This window comes from Patagioenas fasciata, chromosome 7, assembly GCF_037038585.1.
Source record: "Patagioenas fasciata isolate bPatFas1 chromosome 7, bPatFas1.hap1, whole genome shotgun sequence".
Taxonomy (NCBI): domain Eukaryota; kingdom Metazoa; phylum Chordata; class Aves; order Columbiformes; family Columbidae; genus Patagioenas; species Patagioenas fasciata.
The window spans coordinates 22578510-22597760 of NC_092526.1; the positions used below are offsets into that span (position 1 = coordinate 22578510).

At 37.7% G+C, this 19251-nt stretch overlaps 1 protein-coding gene across 9 annotated transcripts in view; it reads left to right on the plus strand.

Annotated features, from left to right (window-relative positions):
* The window catches only part of RAPGEF4 (Rap guanine nucleotide exchange factor 4), a 145128-nt gene that overhangs the window by 13044 nt on the left and 112833 nt on the right, over window positions 1-19251 (plus strand). For 7 of the 9 annotated variants that reach the window (XM_071811095.1, XM_071811094.1, XM_071811086.1 and 4 more), the window contains exon 4: window positions 6110-6256. The exons of 1 other annotated variant lie outside the window; for it this stretch is intronic. In XM_071811095.1, coding sequence (XP_071667196.1) covers window positions 6110-6256 — 147 coding nt within the window. Of the gene's footprint in view, window positions 1-6109; window positions 6257-11780; window positions 12068-19251 lie in introns of those variants that run through there. One more of the 9 variants, XM_071811091.1, reaches the window with a different exon arrangement.

Consider the following 19251-nt stretch of genomic DNA (forward strand, 5'->3'; position numbering starts at 1 on the left):
CCTCACCGCCAAAAGTAGAGCAAAGAGATACAGAAGTTCACCTGAGTTTACAGGTTTAAAATTTTGTAGTCTCATGTAAAAGTAGAGAAGGACTATGCTGTCTTTTCTAGGAAGAGAGAAACTAACTTTGTATTTAGGTTCCTATTAGTTAAAAGGTCTTTAGACATGAATCTTTTACCATGTAAGGTAAGCAGGAGATTGTACTAGATGACCTCCTGAGTTTTCTTGCAGCTTGAATTATCCTATGATTATAAGAGGATGATGCCTACAGTGTTAATTTAAATATGGAAAATAATTAATTTGATTAAAATATATTACTCCCACTTTCACTAGGTGTTTAGGTGTCTGCCTGGGGAACTTAAATTTCAGCAAGCCTGGAAACAAATGCTTTGCGTAGCAGCTACATGTGCTAACTCTTCATGCATTCACCTTTGGTGGTTGGTAGCTTGTTCCCATTGAACATGCAGTAAGTTATTGTGCCCTTGGTACTTACTAAGAATGTCTTAATGGCCTTTGCTTCTACAGAGGCATGTAGTTATGTCTTGCACTAGAAATTATATCTAAATGCCCTAATGGATCGAGACTTCAGTGCAGCTAGTGAAGTATTAATTCATGCACATTCTTGCTGCACATTAGCTTACTCATGCAGACACCTGTGATTTCTCACAGAAAATGATAGTAATACTGATTAGGACCAAGTTGAGAATTCATATAAACAGAAATATTAACATTACCTATATTTGCTATTACGATAAGAGTAAGCATTCCATGTTCTGATTTAAATGTTTTAATAAAGACAAACACACACATTTGGAATCTCATAAATAAAGCCCTGCTTTCACATTGGTTTGGAAAAATCCTTTCTGACTGCTTGCAAAACTGTGTTTTGTCACAAGAGGGCAGTGTCAGAATACATAACAAACTGCGTACAGGCAACATTCAGTACTTAAATGTCTAGTTTGAAAATCATATTCAGCTATTTGCAATATACGTGTCTTAAAGAGTTTGATCAGAGCAGATTTCTCTGTTACTGTCAGTTCTGTTCCACTGAGGTGGTAAAATATGCTAGGTGCTGCTGATCATGATGGTAATTTCATTTGCCATTGAAATGAGGGAATACAATTTAAAATACAAGGATCTGACAGCATTACCCATCCAGTACATCCTGAGTGGTGGGTGGTCTCCTTTCTGTACAAGTTATTTATGAATTTTCTGGCTGTCCAACAATCAAGAAGAGACTGGAGAGGATTTTTTTTAAGGTAAAAATGTCACACTATGAATTGCAGAGGTAAGTGTAATGAACTGATTTGGTCTTGCCTGAACTTGTTTGTAACAAATACCTTGATATATATTGTACTTAAAAGTCACAAACAGACTTGGTAATTCCCCTTCAGAATAAACAGAAAATGCAGCCTGTTTAGAATGTATCAGGAAGAGGTCTTTACCCTCAGTTTTTAACAGATTTGGAATTTAGTTTTTATTTGTCACTACTAGCTTCCCAATGTTACAACCAAGATATATAGCTATAGAAGTTCCTCTTAGAGGTATTCCTAGTTTGGTGTTGTCTTAAAAGTACTGCTGACTGCCTTATGTATGTTTAATTTTTGAACTCTGTTTTGAAAAGGAGCAGGTTCTGAAGAATGTCTGTTAGTGATATCTCAGAATAAAGCTGGGAATAAATGCATTATGACAAAAGCATCAGTGTGACATCTTTGCCAGATTCTGCAGCATTGTGTTTTACTGAATTAGATTCAGAGCCTTTTACTCCAAATTATCGAGATTTTTATGCCTATCTGATAAGAAGGAATGAAGAGAAGAAAGACAAAGACCAAATAGCAATTTGATCTGCAGTTTTGCTGTAGTCTGCCAGCTGAATCATAGTGTGCAGTGGGGGCCATTGCTAGTTTATCTTACTTGTGTTTGGGTGGAATTTTTTTAAGCTGATTGGATTTTTAAAACAGACCAAACTGAACACAGGGCATTGACTTTACAAACAATTAGCCTTTCTAATAAAAGCTTTAAAGGAGGAGCTGTGGGTGCTTGGGTGATAGAGTGGTGGTGTTTGTAGGAAGATGCAGAGAGCTGGGGATCAAAAGCAAAATAAGTTAGTGGGGTTGCTGAGAAGAATGACTGTGAAGAAAGAGGTTCAGATGTCCATGTCAGAAAGGGAAGAATCTCCTGGCTGTTTGAAACTGAGGACAAAGGAAGTATGTGATAAGATGAAGTGAAAACAAGGAAAGGGATTTAAACAGGACAGTCCTTGCAATACTGCTTCCTGCACGTAAATGCCATTACATGTGCTTGTAAATAGCCGTTTTAGATTTTGGAGATAACCTGTGTGAAGTTGCAACATAGGTTTGTGCTGTAGTCTGTAGTGTAGTGTAAATATGCCCAAGATAGCTTTAAATTGTTTAGTTTAAACATGAGAAGTGCTCTACCCATCCTAACACAGAGATTGCCTGGACTAATGTACCCAGCTGGAAAGCAGGGTGTGTTGGCCCATGCTGAGCTCCACAGTGTAGTGGTTGTACTAATTTTGGTTTTGAACTTAGCATATTTAAAGTGCATATAGACAAATCGTTTCACTTCTGTCTGCCAGGTAACCTAGCAAACAGTCCAAGACATTGCAGGCAGCTTTTAGAGGATCAGATAGAAAGATATGGAAATAATATGTTATTACAGTACAGTTAATCTGATCTGCAACTATTTTAATTAGGAACTAGAAGAAAAGCTGGTTACAGTCTTTCTAGAAGCATAATGCTTCCTTTAAGCAAATGACCTTGTGTTGTGTGAGGAGGATGGCCTAGCGTATGTTGGAAAACTGCATTTCTAGTGTGGGAAGATATTTCTATGTTATCTTTAAAAGAAGTTTGGTAAAGATTTCCTATCTGAATGGCTGAAACATACTCCGGTGGAGGTAGTGGAACAGGAAAATCACTTCATAGATAGTTTACTTTCATGTGTATCCTTTGGTTTCTCTGTTATAAAAGGAATTTTTTGCTGAGACAATCTGAACTGTTTCAAAGTAATAATAAGCAGACTTTTCAAAATGCCAGCTTTTTCCGGTTTCCTATTAAACATGGAGATGGTATGGGGTCCTGGAGGGACACAGGTGCAGAAGTGAAATAACGGTACAAGCTCTGGGAAGATGATGAAATCAAAAACAAACTAGCTATATCAACTCCATTAGTAAGTCAAAATACGGAATAAACTAACATTTCAAATAAGAGTGCCCAATCCCTTTCAATGTAGCACTTGCAATTTTTTTCCGTATTTTCTTAATTTCTCTTTCAGACACCATTGTTTTGTTTACACACAGGACAAAAATTCTGATTGCCAGGCTGGAAAATAGAAAGTCTCACAAGTCAGGGAGAAGTGTGCAGGGATGTGACTTGTGATAGCAGGGGAGGAAATAGGGCAGAGCCTTGTTTCTGATTCTCATCCATTCCATAGGATGATCCTACAAATTCAATAATGTTTTAGACTGGTGGCGGGGCAGGGTCGGGGTGGTTTAATGACTCTTCCACTACATGTGTCTCACCTGGCAGTGAGAGTCAGTGCAACTGGATACACAAGCAGCCTCTGATTAGAACACTACCATTTTATTAGTGCATTCAGAGCACAGAGAGCAATGCAAACAATCTCCTCTTTTTAAGTCTCTCATACTGCCTTTTAAATAGCACTGTGAATTTAGCTGGTTACCAGCGGCTCGAACCCCCTGCTGCTTCTGGCATGGCAGAGGGGAGCAGCAAACAGTTTCAGCTGCCAGCAATCCTCCTGAAGGCTGCACTGAACAGCAGGAGATTCTGGAGTGTAGGGTTAACTGGTGTAATAGGAAACACACCTGATTCCCCAGGAGGCTGGAGATACATGAACAAGGGGCAGAGACAAAATGGGGCTCTGAAGTCTTGAAGAAGACAAATAGGCTTGTTCCCTAGCTGGCTGGAAAACTGCATCTCTGTGAAGGGCAATGATGGCCAGGGAAAAATCCTGGAAGAACCTTCACTTGATGGGAGCCTGGTCTTTAATGAACAGGGGTTAGGGCCATTCCAGCTCCTTGACTTAACACCTCTCAGGCTGAACAGCTGCCTCATCGGAAGTTGTCTTAGAAAGTGATTCCTTAGCCAACACCTTTCATTTTTTCTCCTTCTCTGTTCTGTCTTTAAAGATATATTCTTTTAGGTTGTAAAGAATCAAAAAAGGTGAAACATTTCAAAGGAATTTATTTTTTTGTAGGGAGGGGAGTGAAAAAGAAGTTGGAAGATGTAAATATCATTTATGATCCACCTAATGGAAAACTTTCTTTTTCTGCCAGGCTATTTGTTTATTCTGGCCTAAACAGATCTTTTATCTGAACTTTGTAAATAAAGGTGAGAATAATGTATTGGAGACCCAAGATGGAGTTTTGTGTGAGCAGCGGGCACATTTTCTTTGTAGCTCTTTGAGTGCAGTTGTAGGGTAGCATGCAGATAGTGTTTCAGCTCTGAAAGGTAACCTTGTTAAGGCAGAGCTTTAGTATATAGCATGTATTGTAGGCTGTTTGTAGAGACTTCTATTTAGGTGCCTAGGTGCTCATTCGCAGGTATTCTTTGTTTTAAACAGTGCCTGTCTATATTTGCCTTCCTTGAAAATTTCTGACAGTTAGTAAATTCTTCATAGATCTTTTCGAAGACATAATTGATTTTGTTTTCCTGAACACGTGATTCTATATGGTAATATCTGTGCAAAAGCAATTTGCTATGGTTCAGGGAACTGGACTATTATGGGCATTTGTCTTTGTAATGCAATTATAAAGCTACTAACTTGATCTTAATAACATTTTCCTATTGCCACTTATTAGATGCATGAAAGGAAAACAGTGCAATTTTAAACACAGAAAATGATGCTGAAATATGCTCATGTATCTTTTCTGGATTATCAGCTACAAGGATGTAGTGGATGGGATGACGAAATTTTCTGCTTTAATTTTTGTAGATGTTTCATGAATCCTATGTTTTAGGATTAAACTATATTTCTAGTGTTGTATTAGGTAAAATTGGCGTCTGTGTTTATGTGTATTTGTCTGGGTGCATGTATTATTTCCTTAGTAAAGTGCAGTTTGTATCAGTTTAAATTTTTAATGTTGTTGCTACCTTTTTTTTTCTTTATTACTCGAAAGACAGTCAGTTAAGGCCCAACTTAGAGACATACATGTGTTCAGCTTCAAGCCTGTGCTCAGGAACATAGCAACTTGTAAGGCTAAAATTGAACATGTATCTAATGAATCCTGATTCATGCAGTTATTTAAATTCTAGTAGTCTAATTTTTTGTCTGCAGTAGCTCACAATTTGATGTGGGAATTACAGAGGAGTTCCTGGCCAAGGGTGATTGATTTAGACATCTTTGTATCACATGAATGACATGTGCTCATATAGACTCTTTTGAAGTGGATTTACTGCATGTATGGGACTATACTGAATACTCTGTTTGCTGTTGTTTTGGACTTTAATAGTTTTCTTGAAATCCCTGACTTATGTGAAAGAAAAATCTAGTACTTGATCAGCAGGCATCCATTAACAATTGGGAGATTTACTGGCGTTTTCAACAGAAGGGACAATAGTTGATTAAGCTGTACAACTGCATTGTGCTCAGACCTTGCATTATAAATACAAGAAGATATTATAATTGAAAGTTATGTTTACTAAGAAAACAGTCAAATTTTCTTTCTGATGGGGTAGCCTATGTAGGGCAGAAATCTATATTCTAAGATTGCATTTCTGATGCTAGTTATCTTCTGATCACCTCTGACATCTCTAAAGGATCTCATCATCACAGCAGTCTTTAGAGGCAGATGAACACTAAAGCTGAAGGTGACTCTTGTGTTCTCTGCTTTGCAGACAGAAATTCAACTGACGGTCATAGAAAACAGAAGTTCTACTTGCATCTGCATTTAGACTTCCCATGTTGTTAATCAACATATTGATTTTTTTTTTTTTTGGCAATTTTAATTAATTTTCTTTTAAAGCAAAATGCTGAAGAATCTTAAGACAGTGCTATTAGCAAACGTGACATAAAAACTCTTAAAATATCCTGGAATATTTAATATGTGTCCTTTAATTTTAATTCAAAGGATGCTGTGACAATATGCACTCTGGGAGTAGGAACGGCTTTTGGAGAGTCCATTCTGGATAACACTCCTCGCCATGCTACCATCGTTACCAGAGAATATAGCGAGCTTCTTCGCATTGAGCAGAAGGACTTTAAGGCACTTTGGGAGGTAAATTCAGATTTATTTGCAGTTTACACAGAAAGAAGGTGATTTAACCTTTTGAGTGTTTGTAATGAAATATGTGCATGCTTATGGCATAAGTAAAGTAATAATTCTTTAAAAATAGTTTGGACAAATAGGAAATTCTTTTTGCTTCTTTTTAGTGCTTCATATTCTGCATGATTACACACTCCTGTATTTCTTTCTTGCCGGCTTTCTTCTAATGAAACAACTTAGGTGAAATTTCTGGTGAAATTTGTTTGTGTACTGCAGGTGTTGCTTTTTTAGTCTTAAATTTGCTTTTATTGCCAGCATTTAAGAGGAGAGTCTATCGTTAATATACTCCGATATTTTAAATTATTCTCCTTTACTACTGTCTCATCACCAGCTATAGGGGGTTTAGAATTTGCAGATGGATTAAGATACATTAAAAATTAAGCTACTGATTACATGTGGGTTCCCTTAAAACTTACCCTTGTGGAGAATGTACTGCTGAGGGTCTTCATTTGATAATCTGTATGTACTCTGTATCCATACTGAGGAGACTTCATTAACATGTTACTGTTCTAAGTTACTGAACTTCAATTAGTTTGCATTATGATAGGTATTACACTTGATTTGCAAAGTGTTCTGGGAATTGGAAGGGCCTGGCCTCCACTACTGCCAGTTTGTACTGCCAGCCTTTGTTAGATGGTAACTGTACAAATTGAGGTGTTATGCAGAATTGTCAGGTGGTATGACAGTGTCCTAAAGTTGCAGATCTAGGGACACTAACTATATTTAAGTAATAGATGTTGGTTATGGCATTTTATTTCAACTTCTCTCCTAACTGCAGACAGATGGATTTTTTTGTTTGTTTGTTTTTGGCTTTCTCTTTTCCTGAGAAAGAGCAGTATTATACTCCAGTTAATTGTCCTGAAGCACTATTGAAGTAAGGCTGTCAGAAAGAAAATGACATCCACAACTATCTACACAGACTGAGGAAACAGCACTGACATCATCTTCCTACAGGGATGTGGCCTTGAGCATAGTTAATGGTGCCTCATGACCAAGGGATCAAAGACCAATGCGTGATTGAAACATACTTGCCATTGAGCGCTCTGGCAATATCAGATTTCGTTGTCATATAATGTTAGTAAAGTTTTGTAGCAAATCTGAAGAAATTCACAATGCAATATTTTTCTGCAGTTCATGCATTTTTTTCTCTACAGGGGCTGCATTATGATTTTAGACTCTGGCATTAAAAGATTAAATACACCAGTGGCCTCATCTGTTTTAACATGTCCTACACTTGCCAGTGGTCAGAAATTGTTAATGTAGGTGGTGCTTTACAAGCTCATGATGGAGGAGAATAAATCCAATAGGCTTCTCAAATAACTTTTTTTTTTTTTCAATTAACTTCTAATTGGAATAAGCAGAGTCATTTCTGCTGTACATATGATCTTCCTGTTAAGCGTTCAGAGGTCACTGGTTTCCTTTCAGAAATATGGGGGGAGTGGAGATTAAGTTCCATTCTTAAAAAATTTGAACCTTAAAACATAAAGTGGTTTTAAAACAAAAATGCCAACATCATGTGCTCTTTAATCACTAATACAATGTAATTTCTAACAATTTTCGTTATTTTTGAGTTTTTTGGTGATAGATACTTGTTGAAAGTGTTGGGCGCTATCATAGGGAGTCTTCACATGCATCTTGTGTGGTTCAGTTTTGATGCAGTTGTGCAGCAGAGCCTGTCACTGATGCTGCAGGTGTCAGTCACAGACCACAGTTTAGCTTTGTGCTGCGTCTGCCTTTTGTGCAGTTTTACAGTGAACTTTTCAGGTATTTGAAGTGCTTTCTTTCAAGGAGGCTATCCCAGGGTTCTTAGTGAGTGGAAAATTTTGCCATGAAATATAGCTTTGCTGGTTAATCTGGACTAGAATTAAGTTGTGGGTGTTTGTTTGTTGTTTTTTTTTTTTTTGCCCCCTCAAGGCAATATTCATCTCCTTGCAATTCACTAATCCCAAAGCCTACATAAACTGCAGCTAGGGTGTGAAAAACAGGGAATGTTCGAAATGGACAGCAAATTATTTAAGAAAATTCCCCTAAAATATGCTAGCAATAGCAGCGGTAGTGTATTATTAATGTTATCTGAAAAAAGTAAGTATGTTTCTTCAGGGAAACTTTTTGTTATGGATGCTGTGTTATTCTGTCTACATTATCCTAAGATTCATATTTCTTTGCTGTGACAAAGCCCATGTTGGAAAATGGTTATTGATACAGTGACTTGCCATTCAGATAATTATTTAATTTGTTTTGAATGAAAACCCATACAAAGTCAAGAATGGATCGCAGATACTTATTATTTGTGGTAACATGGGAAAAGTAGGAAAAGACAACAATGTCTGTGTCATAATCCAGATATAGTAAAAACTAAATTCTAGTGCATACAAATTTTAACTCTCTCAATGATAATTTAATTCCAGAATTTAATTTAAAAAAAAGTTGACTAATTCCAAAATAATGCTGTTGAAGAACAACGTAAATAAACTGTAGGAATGGCATTCTTAAAGTGGTTACTGCTTTTATGAATGTTGGATTTTTATGATTAATAATAGAAGTGCAAAAAACCCCATTTTATATATGAATAATTTTGTTTGTTTGTGGGGTTTTTTTCTCTTGAGTGAAGGAAGACATGAAAACTGCCTGTTAGCTGATTAAACATCTTGGGCATACAGAGCATGAAAATTCCAAGACTGCAATTTTTAATATTCTTTTAAGTTGCAAATATAATATTGGAAAGTGAATCAGTATAAAATGATTCAGTGTTGACTTTAATCTATTGTGCAACTAGTCTGAAATGATAAGGCTAAGAATTAGGAACTCAAGGCATATCAGGGATAAGAGGGTCATTAGGGGCAGTCAGCATGGCTTTACCAAGGGTAAGTCATGCTTGACCAACCTCATAGCCTTTTATGAGAATGTAACAAGGTGGATGGATGATGGCAGAGCGGTGGATGTGGTCTACCTTGACTTCAGTAAAGCCTTTGACACAGTCCCTCACAGCATCCTCACAGCTAAATTGAGGAGGTGTGGTCTCGACAATAGAGTAGTGAGGTGGGTTGCAAACTGGCTTAAAGAGAGAAGCCAGAGAGTGGTGGTGAATGGTGCGGAGTCCAGTTGGAGGCCAGTATCTAGTGGAGTGCCTCAGGGGTCAGTACTGGGGCCAATATTATTCAATATATTCATTAACAATTTAGACGAGGGAATTGAGTGTACCATCAGCAAGTTTGCTGACGACACTAAGCTGGGAGGAGTGGCTGACACGCCAGAAGGCTGTGCTGCCATCCAGCGGGACCTGGACAGGCTGGAGAGTTGGGTGGGGGATAACCTGATGAAATTTAACAAGGGAAAGTGTAGAGTCCTGCATCTGGGCAGGAACAACCCCAGGTTCCAGTATAGGTTGGGGAATGACCTATTAGAGAGCAGTGTAGGGGAAAGGGACCTGGGGGTCCTGGTGGACAGCAGGATGACCATGAGCCAGCACTGTGCCCTTGTGGCCAGGAAGGCCAATGGCATCCTTGGGTGTATTACAAGGGGGGTGGTCAGTAGATCGAGAGAGGTCCTCCTTCCCCTCTACTCCGCCCTGGTGAGACCCCATCTGGAATATTGTGTCCAGTTCTGGGCCCCTCAGTTCAAGAAGGACAGGGAACTGCTGGAGAGGGTCCAGCGTAGGGCAACAAAGATGATTAAGGGAGTGGAGCACCTCCCTTATGAAGAAAGGCTGAGGGAGCTGGGTCTCTTTAGTTTGGAGAAGAGGAGACTGAGGGGTGACCTCATTAATGTTTATAAATATATAAAGGGTGAGTGCCACGAGGATGGAGTCAGGCTCTTCTCAGTGGCAAACAATGATAGGACAAGGGGCAATGGGATCAAGCTGGAACACAAGAGGTTCCACTTAAATTTGAGAAAGAACTTCTTCTCAGTGAGGGTAACAGAGCACTGGAACAGGCTGCCCAGGGAGGTTGTGGAGTCTCCTTCCCTGGAGACATTCAAAGCCCGCCTGGACACATTCCTGTGCGACCTCACCTAGGCGTTCCTGCTCCAGCAGGGGGATTGGACTAGATGATCTTTTGAGGTCCCTTCCAATCCCAAACATACTGCGATACTGTGAACTATTTTACTTTACGGTAAAAATCTGTTAACACTGAAACCTACTGACGATATTCGTGTTTGCTGGACATGTTTTTCTACCACAAATCTATGCAGTTCTTTGAAAGACAAATATCTGTTAATACTAAATCCTGAAATGAGATTTGAAGAGAGAGAAAGATATACCTGTGTGTTTTATTTATTTCTAAGTTTAGAATTTTCAAGATCTCTATAACTCCCTATTAGGAATTTACAGATTTTTCTGAGTTTTGTTTAAATTGAAAAGTAACTTTTCCTGTATTAGCTGTATTGCTCTAAGAAGCAATTGTATTGATAGAATGTTTTGCAGACCAGATGTAGCTTTTTAACATATTTAATGCACAACATACAGCAAAGTGTATTCATTTCTTTGAGTACAATTACAATTGGGTCAGTACCTGAAAGAGATTGCTTCTTCTAAACATACTTCTTTCTTGTCTATCGCTATTCTTCTGTCAGTTTTATAAATTTAGAATCATAAAATCATCTAGATTGGAAAAGACCTTCAAGATAGATTCCAACCATAAACTTAACACTGCCAAGTCCCACTAAGCCATTAAATACTCTGCAGAAAAGATAGGATATTCTTTATCAAAAATATAGTAAGATGCCTTCTGTAATATACAAAACCACATATTCATTCAAGCCTTTAGATACAGAAAGATTTTTCTATGACCATTTTGAACAGTCAGGGAATGCTGGTCAAAACAAATGATGTTGTCCTGATAACAATTACCAGTAAAAATGGCCTAGTCTTTTCTCTAAAGACTGTAACTCTTGAAGTAGCATCCTGTTCGGGAACATCTGTTGAACTTGTAAGCTTACTTATCCTGGGAGACTTATTTTCTATTAATGGCTGCTATAGCAGATTGGAGATGATGAAATCTCTGGTTAGTTCCCACACAGCTGAACACAGCTCCCTGATGAAGAAACTGCAGGACCTTATGGGAATCTCTGGTGATGTGCCTTTGTGCACCGATTGTCCCTGGTGTTCAGCTCTGAGGAGCACTAACAAACATGAAAAGAAGTTATTTATCCCTGTTATAACACTGTAGAGTTCCAAGGTGCTCTATGAATCTGTAAGAAGAGGTACTCTTTGTGGTAGGTAAGAACTTGCTTTCCCTCTCAGCATCACTGAAGTAGTGTGGTGCTCCTACCTTGCCCCGAAACTGTTTCAAAGCACAAAGGAAAATACATCCAAAAATAAACATGAAAGCAGAAGGCTACGCACAAGGAGTTCTGGTCATGCACATCCTGTTGGGTCACTGGCTTGCTCCACCCCTAGTAGTTGGATTCTTTTAAACAGAGTAGCAGTGAAATGCATGTATTTGAGCAGTGTTATCATTACAGACGTTCTCTGTAGTTCATCCTTACGCTTTGTCCTTTCATGCAGTTGCAAACTGATTCAAACCCAGACAGGAAGGGATCGAATCTGCAGAGGTGACTTATTTTTAGAGGTCTTTCCTACCACAGTGAATTACTCAGCCTTCCTTGGATAACATACAAATAACCCATTTCCTTTTGTGTGGAATAAGGTTGTTAGAAGTTACTGAAAATGCCTTGAGAAACATTTGATCTTGAATAAATGAAGAACTCTTCTTACTTCGGTATGCAGTAACTTTGGAGAGAGGGAGTCTGAGCCCCTATAAGGTCAGAATGAATATTTTAATTATTTCTTGTTCATATTCAAGAACACTTACACATCTCAGTCTGATAAACAGTGGCATAACTTGTTTCCTGCCTTTACCCATCTGATGATAATTCAGTAGCCCTTGGCAGGCTTATGTACTCTGAAATGATAGCCTTGGGAGAAGCGGCTTTCTTGCTGTCTTTGTTTTCTGAACACTGTGAGTGTTAGTTTTTAGTGAGCTAATTTTAAAATGATCTCTGTCAGAACAGAAAAAATTGTACATACAGTTTCAATAGAATGCTATGTAGGAAATACATATATGAAATGGCATGGTAATTTAAATTTAGCACTGTTCAGTGAGATTTCTGAATAAGGCTTAAGTTCATTAGAATGAGACCAAAGCTCTTGGTGCATTTGCATTGAATATCAATTTGTCTTTTAAAGATATATCTAATCATATCCCTTATATTAGGGTATAACATAATCTTATGCCTTGTTTTATGTGTCAGGATTATGGCAGTAGGAATTACAAAGGCACTGTAAAAATACTTTAGTTAAAATGAATGTTGTAATCATTTTCATTTGTTTCATCCATTTGGCCATGCTGCAAGTACATTATTTATCGAAGTATGTTACTGAATCTCAGGTGTTTTGCAGTATAATGCGGTAGACAACATTTCAGAGTGGCAGCCTTTTCCTTGCTTTAGGCTGCTGGAAAATGTATGTTGCATTGTTATCTGAGACTGTTCTTACTTCTTTTGCTAGCAGGTTCCTCAATACTTCGACATGTGTAAGGAGTGTTGGGAATCTCATGCAAATGTCAGTACTTTCTAATGCACCTTTTCACCAATTTGTATTCCATACCAGAAATTCTTTCTGGTTCATTTAAGTGAGAGGTTAAATTTGATCTGAGAAATGAAATATTGTGAGGGGAGAATCAAACCACCATCAACAAAAAAAATCCATGTTCAACCCCTAAGCTATTGACTGCTTTTATGGTATACTACTCTGCCAGTTTATTGCCCGGTAATCAATTGTAGAAATCTTTGCTCTGATTTACTGATTTCCTGTAGGCTAACATAGTAGAAGTATAAAATGATAATTAATAAAATACAGAGTATTTAGCTTGGCAGGATGGGTGATCATGTGATTTAAAATAGTGGAGCACTTGGAGACCCACAAAAGTATGCAAAGTTGGTCATGGAACATGCAGCTGTCTTTAATTGCTTCATGCCACACTTTCCATTGGCTGCTCAAACTCTACCTTGATGATTTGTGTATCTAATGGGGTTTTATCTGAGAACCGTAGAAGTGATCAAGTTGTAGTAGCGTGCATTTGCAATGTAGCTGGAGTACTGTGTTCACTAACCTCTCAAATAGCCGTCTTGTCAGAATAAGGAAGAATTACTCCATGTCACCAAATACAGAATGCAACACAGAAGGAAGATGTGAAGGATCCAAGTATATGGAATCTGTTGTTTTCTGCTCTCTGTAAATCTTCAACTAATGACCAATTCAAATTTGTATGCAAAGAAAGAGAGCTAGTGTGAGCAACATTGCAAAATGAATCAGGCAAGCAGGAGATTTTATTCTTAGAGTAACACATGGAAGGAGGAGGAATATAAAAAGTCCTTCTCCTCTCCCTAGCTTTAGAATATGACAGTAAACACAGAATTGGCAAGATGGGAGCTAAGCTTTGAAAGTAACATCCCACCTTCATACCTTCTTTGTTAATACTGATAGAGCATGCAAGTGAGTAACAGGGAAGTGTTGGAACGATAAAGGACTCAGCACTCCGATTCAATGTGAATCACGCAAAGCCATTTATTACAGAAACATGTCTCCTTATATACGCAACTATTCTCTAATCACGAATCCATGCTCCAAGCATGGATTTGCTAAATGAGTATCATGGGCAGTCCACACGCTGGAGCCCCACCGATGATAGGTCCGACGACTCACGCCATGCTGAGGCCCTGTTAATGAAGAAACGCCCCTCTTTCTCACAGCAGATTCTGTTCTCAGCTTCTCGAAGTGGCCTTGAGATTCCTTTGAGCCTGACTAATTCAACAACATATCTCCTTCTAATGAAACCCCTTCACAGGGAAGGATTCCAAACTTATTGTTATACCAAGAAGAAGTACCAGATTGCACTCCCATTTTTTGAAGTGTGAACTGAGCATATTTCAAGTGAATACAGTACAACTGCTGTAACACGTGGAGCTAAGAGGGAGCAGAATCTGTCCTTTAGTGCTGCTGTTATATTGGTTTTGACCATCCTTGTAATATGCTTTTAGGGTTTTTTCTCTTGTTTTGCTTTCTCAAACATTTCTAATTTTAATGAGTGATGCTCTGTCTGGTAGAGCAGATTTAAACCCATATGGAATGGCATTCTGTCCTCAGTAACCAGACTTAGATCCAAAGAAGCTGTGTTTGTCAGCATAGCAACACAGTGGCTGCTGCTTTCATTTGTGTCTGTTAATCACTTAGTGTTTTAAAAAATGGATGCAGATTTTGTGAATGCTGATTATGACAGTATATCTCTTAAGGTAACCTTCCTGGCCATTGGCAGTGGAGAAACATATCTAGGAACTAGATTTTTTCACTACGGTAATATAGCTTCTGTCTTGGTGTGATGTGCTGATGGAAGTGTACAAGTCTTTTGATAGTCTTGATACAATATGTTCTTTTTTAAATAATGGCATTATGACTGAAAAGTTCATAATCGGTAATTGTCCACTCTGTTTCAAATAATATGCTGTGCCATTATGTATGCTATTCGATATTGTCAATAAGGGCACAATTTCTGCAAAAGATCAAGGGATCCAGTTACTTTAAACTGAGTTTCCCTTTGTTTGTTGTTTTCCTTGGTTGAAGGTGACAGAGTCAGGCACTTCAGATGCTTCTTAAGCAACTGAAAAGGTTGAAAAATAACAAGCCAATTGGAAGGGCCTGATCTCTTTTCATGTCTTTCTGCAACAAACTTTCCTGGCGCTTGTTCTTGTATGTCATCTCTACAATTCGTTTGCATCTCACTCTCCCAGTTTATTTTGAATTTATGTCAATAACAACTTTTTGTGACTGTTTCACTGATCACCATGCAGAAGTGGAATAAGTCTTTGCAGACCTGATTTCTCTTAAACCATGCTAGCATGTTATTTTTCTTCTGTGCAATTCTGTATCACTGTAATAGTGCCCATCAGCTTGAAGCTCCTGTTGAATCCTGTTATACGAGACACTGTGCAAAAATATATTGTCATATCTATTTACAGCCCTTGTAAATGTTTATATGTTTATTAGCACTTCAAAGACTCTTAAATTATATTGCAGAAAGCTTGACTTATTTGAGGTTCCCTCTTGGATAAAAAGAAATAGAAACATCCAGTGTGTCAGTCTCCCTGTTAAATGATCCCTTTATTGGTTTTCTCCTATTTTATCATGGTTAGGGCTAAAGTTGAAAAGTATGAATTCATCCGATTTTCAAGAAAAGAAATAATTTTAATTCCTAAAATATTTAAATTACAGAAGAACATCTGACAAACTGAAATGTATACACTTAGTCTGCACATGTTTTGGGGGCTGCTATTTTTCTTTGAAGCTTTACTGCCAAACGCACTTTCTGTAACCAGCTTTATTTATTAGCAAAGAAAGTCCTTTTCATCCTCAGCAGATTGTATTATTAAATGTGGTATCTCTAAGCATGATGTGCTAAATGGCAAAAACATATATTGCAAAACACAACTGGGAGCCTACGAGACTTGTTTCAGGCAGCAAACTTCTCATCTTTCATTAGTTCATTTTTATTAGGTAAAAGTGTCCTTCAAAAGAATTGTAAGAGTTGAAGTTTTTTTCCCAAACATACATTTTAACTATCAAATAAGTGTCTCATTCTCATCTGTCACAGAGAGAAAAAATGCGTAACAAAATTATGTCTTCATAGATATCTTTGTGTATGTAATCTGCTGTCTATCTAATATGTATTGTGTGTATATGTTACAACATTAAATTCATATTTGCCTTTTCAAACTGCTGTGTGAGATTGCCCGGAGCTTTGGTTCTAAGTGCATTTCTGGTTGGCCATGTCCCTTCCCGCCTTAGAATGGATACCAAAGGGATCAGCTGCATAAGGCTTTGCTGACACTTCTAAACTTTTGGATTTGACACTGACTGTTCCTAAACTCAACCACGGGGTCATATGTGCATGAGGTTATTTTGGAGATTGAGCCTTTCTGATCTTCTGGTCAGTGCTATCATCTCAATCCTTGGTTTCTTTTCATATGAGTCATGCTTTTTCTTCCTTACACAAAAGATTAATCTGTTATTACTGGTTCCTTCAGGTTCTTGAGAAAAATAGTAAAGCTTCCTTTTAGCACTGAGTTTTTGTTGCTTTACAGCAGTGGATGTGGTTGTGTGTTCCTCCAAGGCATTCCTATAGAATGCATGGTTGCGTGCTGCATTTGAATGGGTGCTTTCTGCTTGTACTGTATAATGGGTCGAGCAAATGTGATACCATTTATCAGATCAATGGATATGTTTTAATATTGACATTTTAAAAATCCATTAGCTTAAACCTGCTGGCACTAGAAAAAATAGAGATCATTGACAATAAGATCTGTGTCAGTGGAAGATCTTACACAGATTAACACAAACTAAAAGGAAGGCTATTGTATTAATTCTGACAATCTTGTTCAGTTTATAAAATATTTTGTAAAAATATCATGAAAGTGTTCACCTTCATGTAGCAAGAAAAAAGAAACCTACAAGTTGTATATTGCACAATGTGAATCCTTCCTTAAAGAAACACTCCCTAGAATGAGCATTCAACGCTTTAAAACTCAATACAAGCTAAAACCCGGACATTATCAATTTATTAGGTAAATGGATGAATAAATGGGCTCAAAAAGAGAGTGCCCTTTCCTTCCCTTAGATAGTACAGCTCTGATGGATGTCTTTTCCTGGTGATAATCGGAGCTGTAAGGTTCAATGTTTGCCCTTTCCCTTGGACCGGTTCCTCCCCTCTTTTCAGCCATGGTAAAACCCTCCCGTGTTGAAGTCAATGAGCATTGTGGGATTTCAACCGAGGTAATTACTAATTGCTTCCTTCTCCTTGTGTAACATGCAGCACAGGCTGCTGGCAGTAGGTTTTAAATCCTCTTTACCCTCTTCCCTTTTGTAACAGTTTCTATCCACTGACATCTGTGCTGATTAGGGAAAGTCCCAGATATCAAGAAAGATAAAAAAAACCAAAACAAAAAACCAACGAAATAATCCATGTACTTGCTCTTGGATCAGTCCTTGTTTCCACCTCAGCAGTGGAACTCCAACACTTAGTTCTCAGGGTTAGTGGATGTTGCTCTAATTCCATTAGTTCAGTGAGCTACAAAATTCCCAGAAAGCTGTTCACCAGCAATGTGAAGATAAGAGGCCTGAAACGTGCCCTGAGGGGCCTGCAGGCCCTCTAAAATGTTTACATCTCAAGGGGATTTATGGAAAAATGTGTTCATAGATAATTTTTTTCTTTTGGTGAATGGTTCTTTATGCCATAAATATTTAAAACCAGCACATAATTAGACATGGTGGCCTTCTAAGGCTCACTGTATTTTTAAACTCTGTAATGAAGTGGATGTTCACAGAATTTGTGTTTTCATCTAATATTTCTGTTACAGGTTGCTGTTGAAATTGGTGGTTTATCAGAATTTGAGGATTCATGCCAGCAGTCTGATGTGATGCTTAAGGCACAACTTCTTTATCCTTCATCTCATGCCTGATTAGATAAGACCATTAGCGTGTATTTCTTCTGAACTCTACTTGAATAATTTTTCAGTTATAAGAAATCTCAAATGAAGTTAAAAGAAAACTGAAACTCACAAATAAAAGTTTACATACTAAATATCTTCTGATTGAATTTTAAAAGACATTGGCAAAATACTAGTGTCCTTTCGGGTGTCATACTTAGCTCTAAGCCAGGTTTATATACCATTATTTTGAGGGTCATAAATAATCAGCATTTAAAATTAAACCTTGCCATCCTGCATTTAATACTCTTCAATATAATTCAGCTTGCTTACATTTTAACCTCTGACTGTTTCCTGAGTAATTTCTGTTTAATTTTGCATTCCATCTCTCTCTAGACATTTGAAAAATATCAATTCTGACTATCGATGCAAACCATTTTATTGGGGTATTAAGCACTTTGTTTTCCAAAATAGACAAACAAATTTTATTCTGTTGATTTCCACAAAACCCTATCTGTGCATTCCTGAGTACAGGTTAGTGGGAAAAGGTACAATATCATTGTTTTGTTTTAGCATAATAAATATTTGCATTACAATACCATTTTTTTATGACCCGGTCTTTGAGAAACTGAGCCCTTCAAAGAAATCATGCTGTTCTGAAAGGACTGAGTTCTAAGGAAACTTGTTTGAGTTACTTAGGCTTTCATGCTTCATTCTCTCTGGGGATAACGCTAGAGACTCTCAGTACAATTAAGGAAAGATTAAAAGCTCAGTACAGACTTATTTTCTCTCTTTTTTATTTTTTTTTCCTCCCAATAACCTTCAAGCCTGTATCCTCTCTAGAAGCATGAAACATTTTTCAAAGACGTTTTTCTTTCTGCCATAATTTCTCAGGCAGTTTTCTGGTATGCGTCTCTTTCACAGTTTTATGAATATGGTGTCTCTTTCTGCATGTTAGTTTTGTTCCCGTGAACATTTAATGCCAGATTTGTTGATCTCTGGTTACGAGTTCATTGACTATTTCTCCCTAGGTTTATCTGTGACATTTAGATCCTGTTAGATAACTGGGGATCACCAAGCAGTGAGGAAATAATTCTTGGCTGTTGAGGTTGGTGAGAATTATCCCATTGCTTAATATTTCTTAGTACATTTGCTCTGCAGAGCTAAAGGAATGAAATGTGGTGAAAGTGTAGACGATTAAGCAGATACGTCTGAATACACTGATGGAGTAGCAGATTTAATTACTGAGAAGTTACCCATTTTATATAATGGTTTATCAAAGAGCTACACTTCAATCTGGGCATGTAATAGGTGGGGCATTTCCCTATGCTGTTGCTGTGGTATGGTTGAAAGATTATATGCTTTGAGTTTACAACAGAAATTCACATCAAAACTCTCATATTTGCAGGTGGTTTCTGCCTGATGTATTTACATCTGCCATATGGAGTTGCCTTATAGAGGGTGTTACT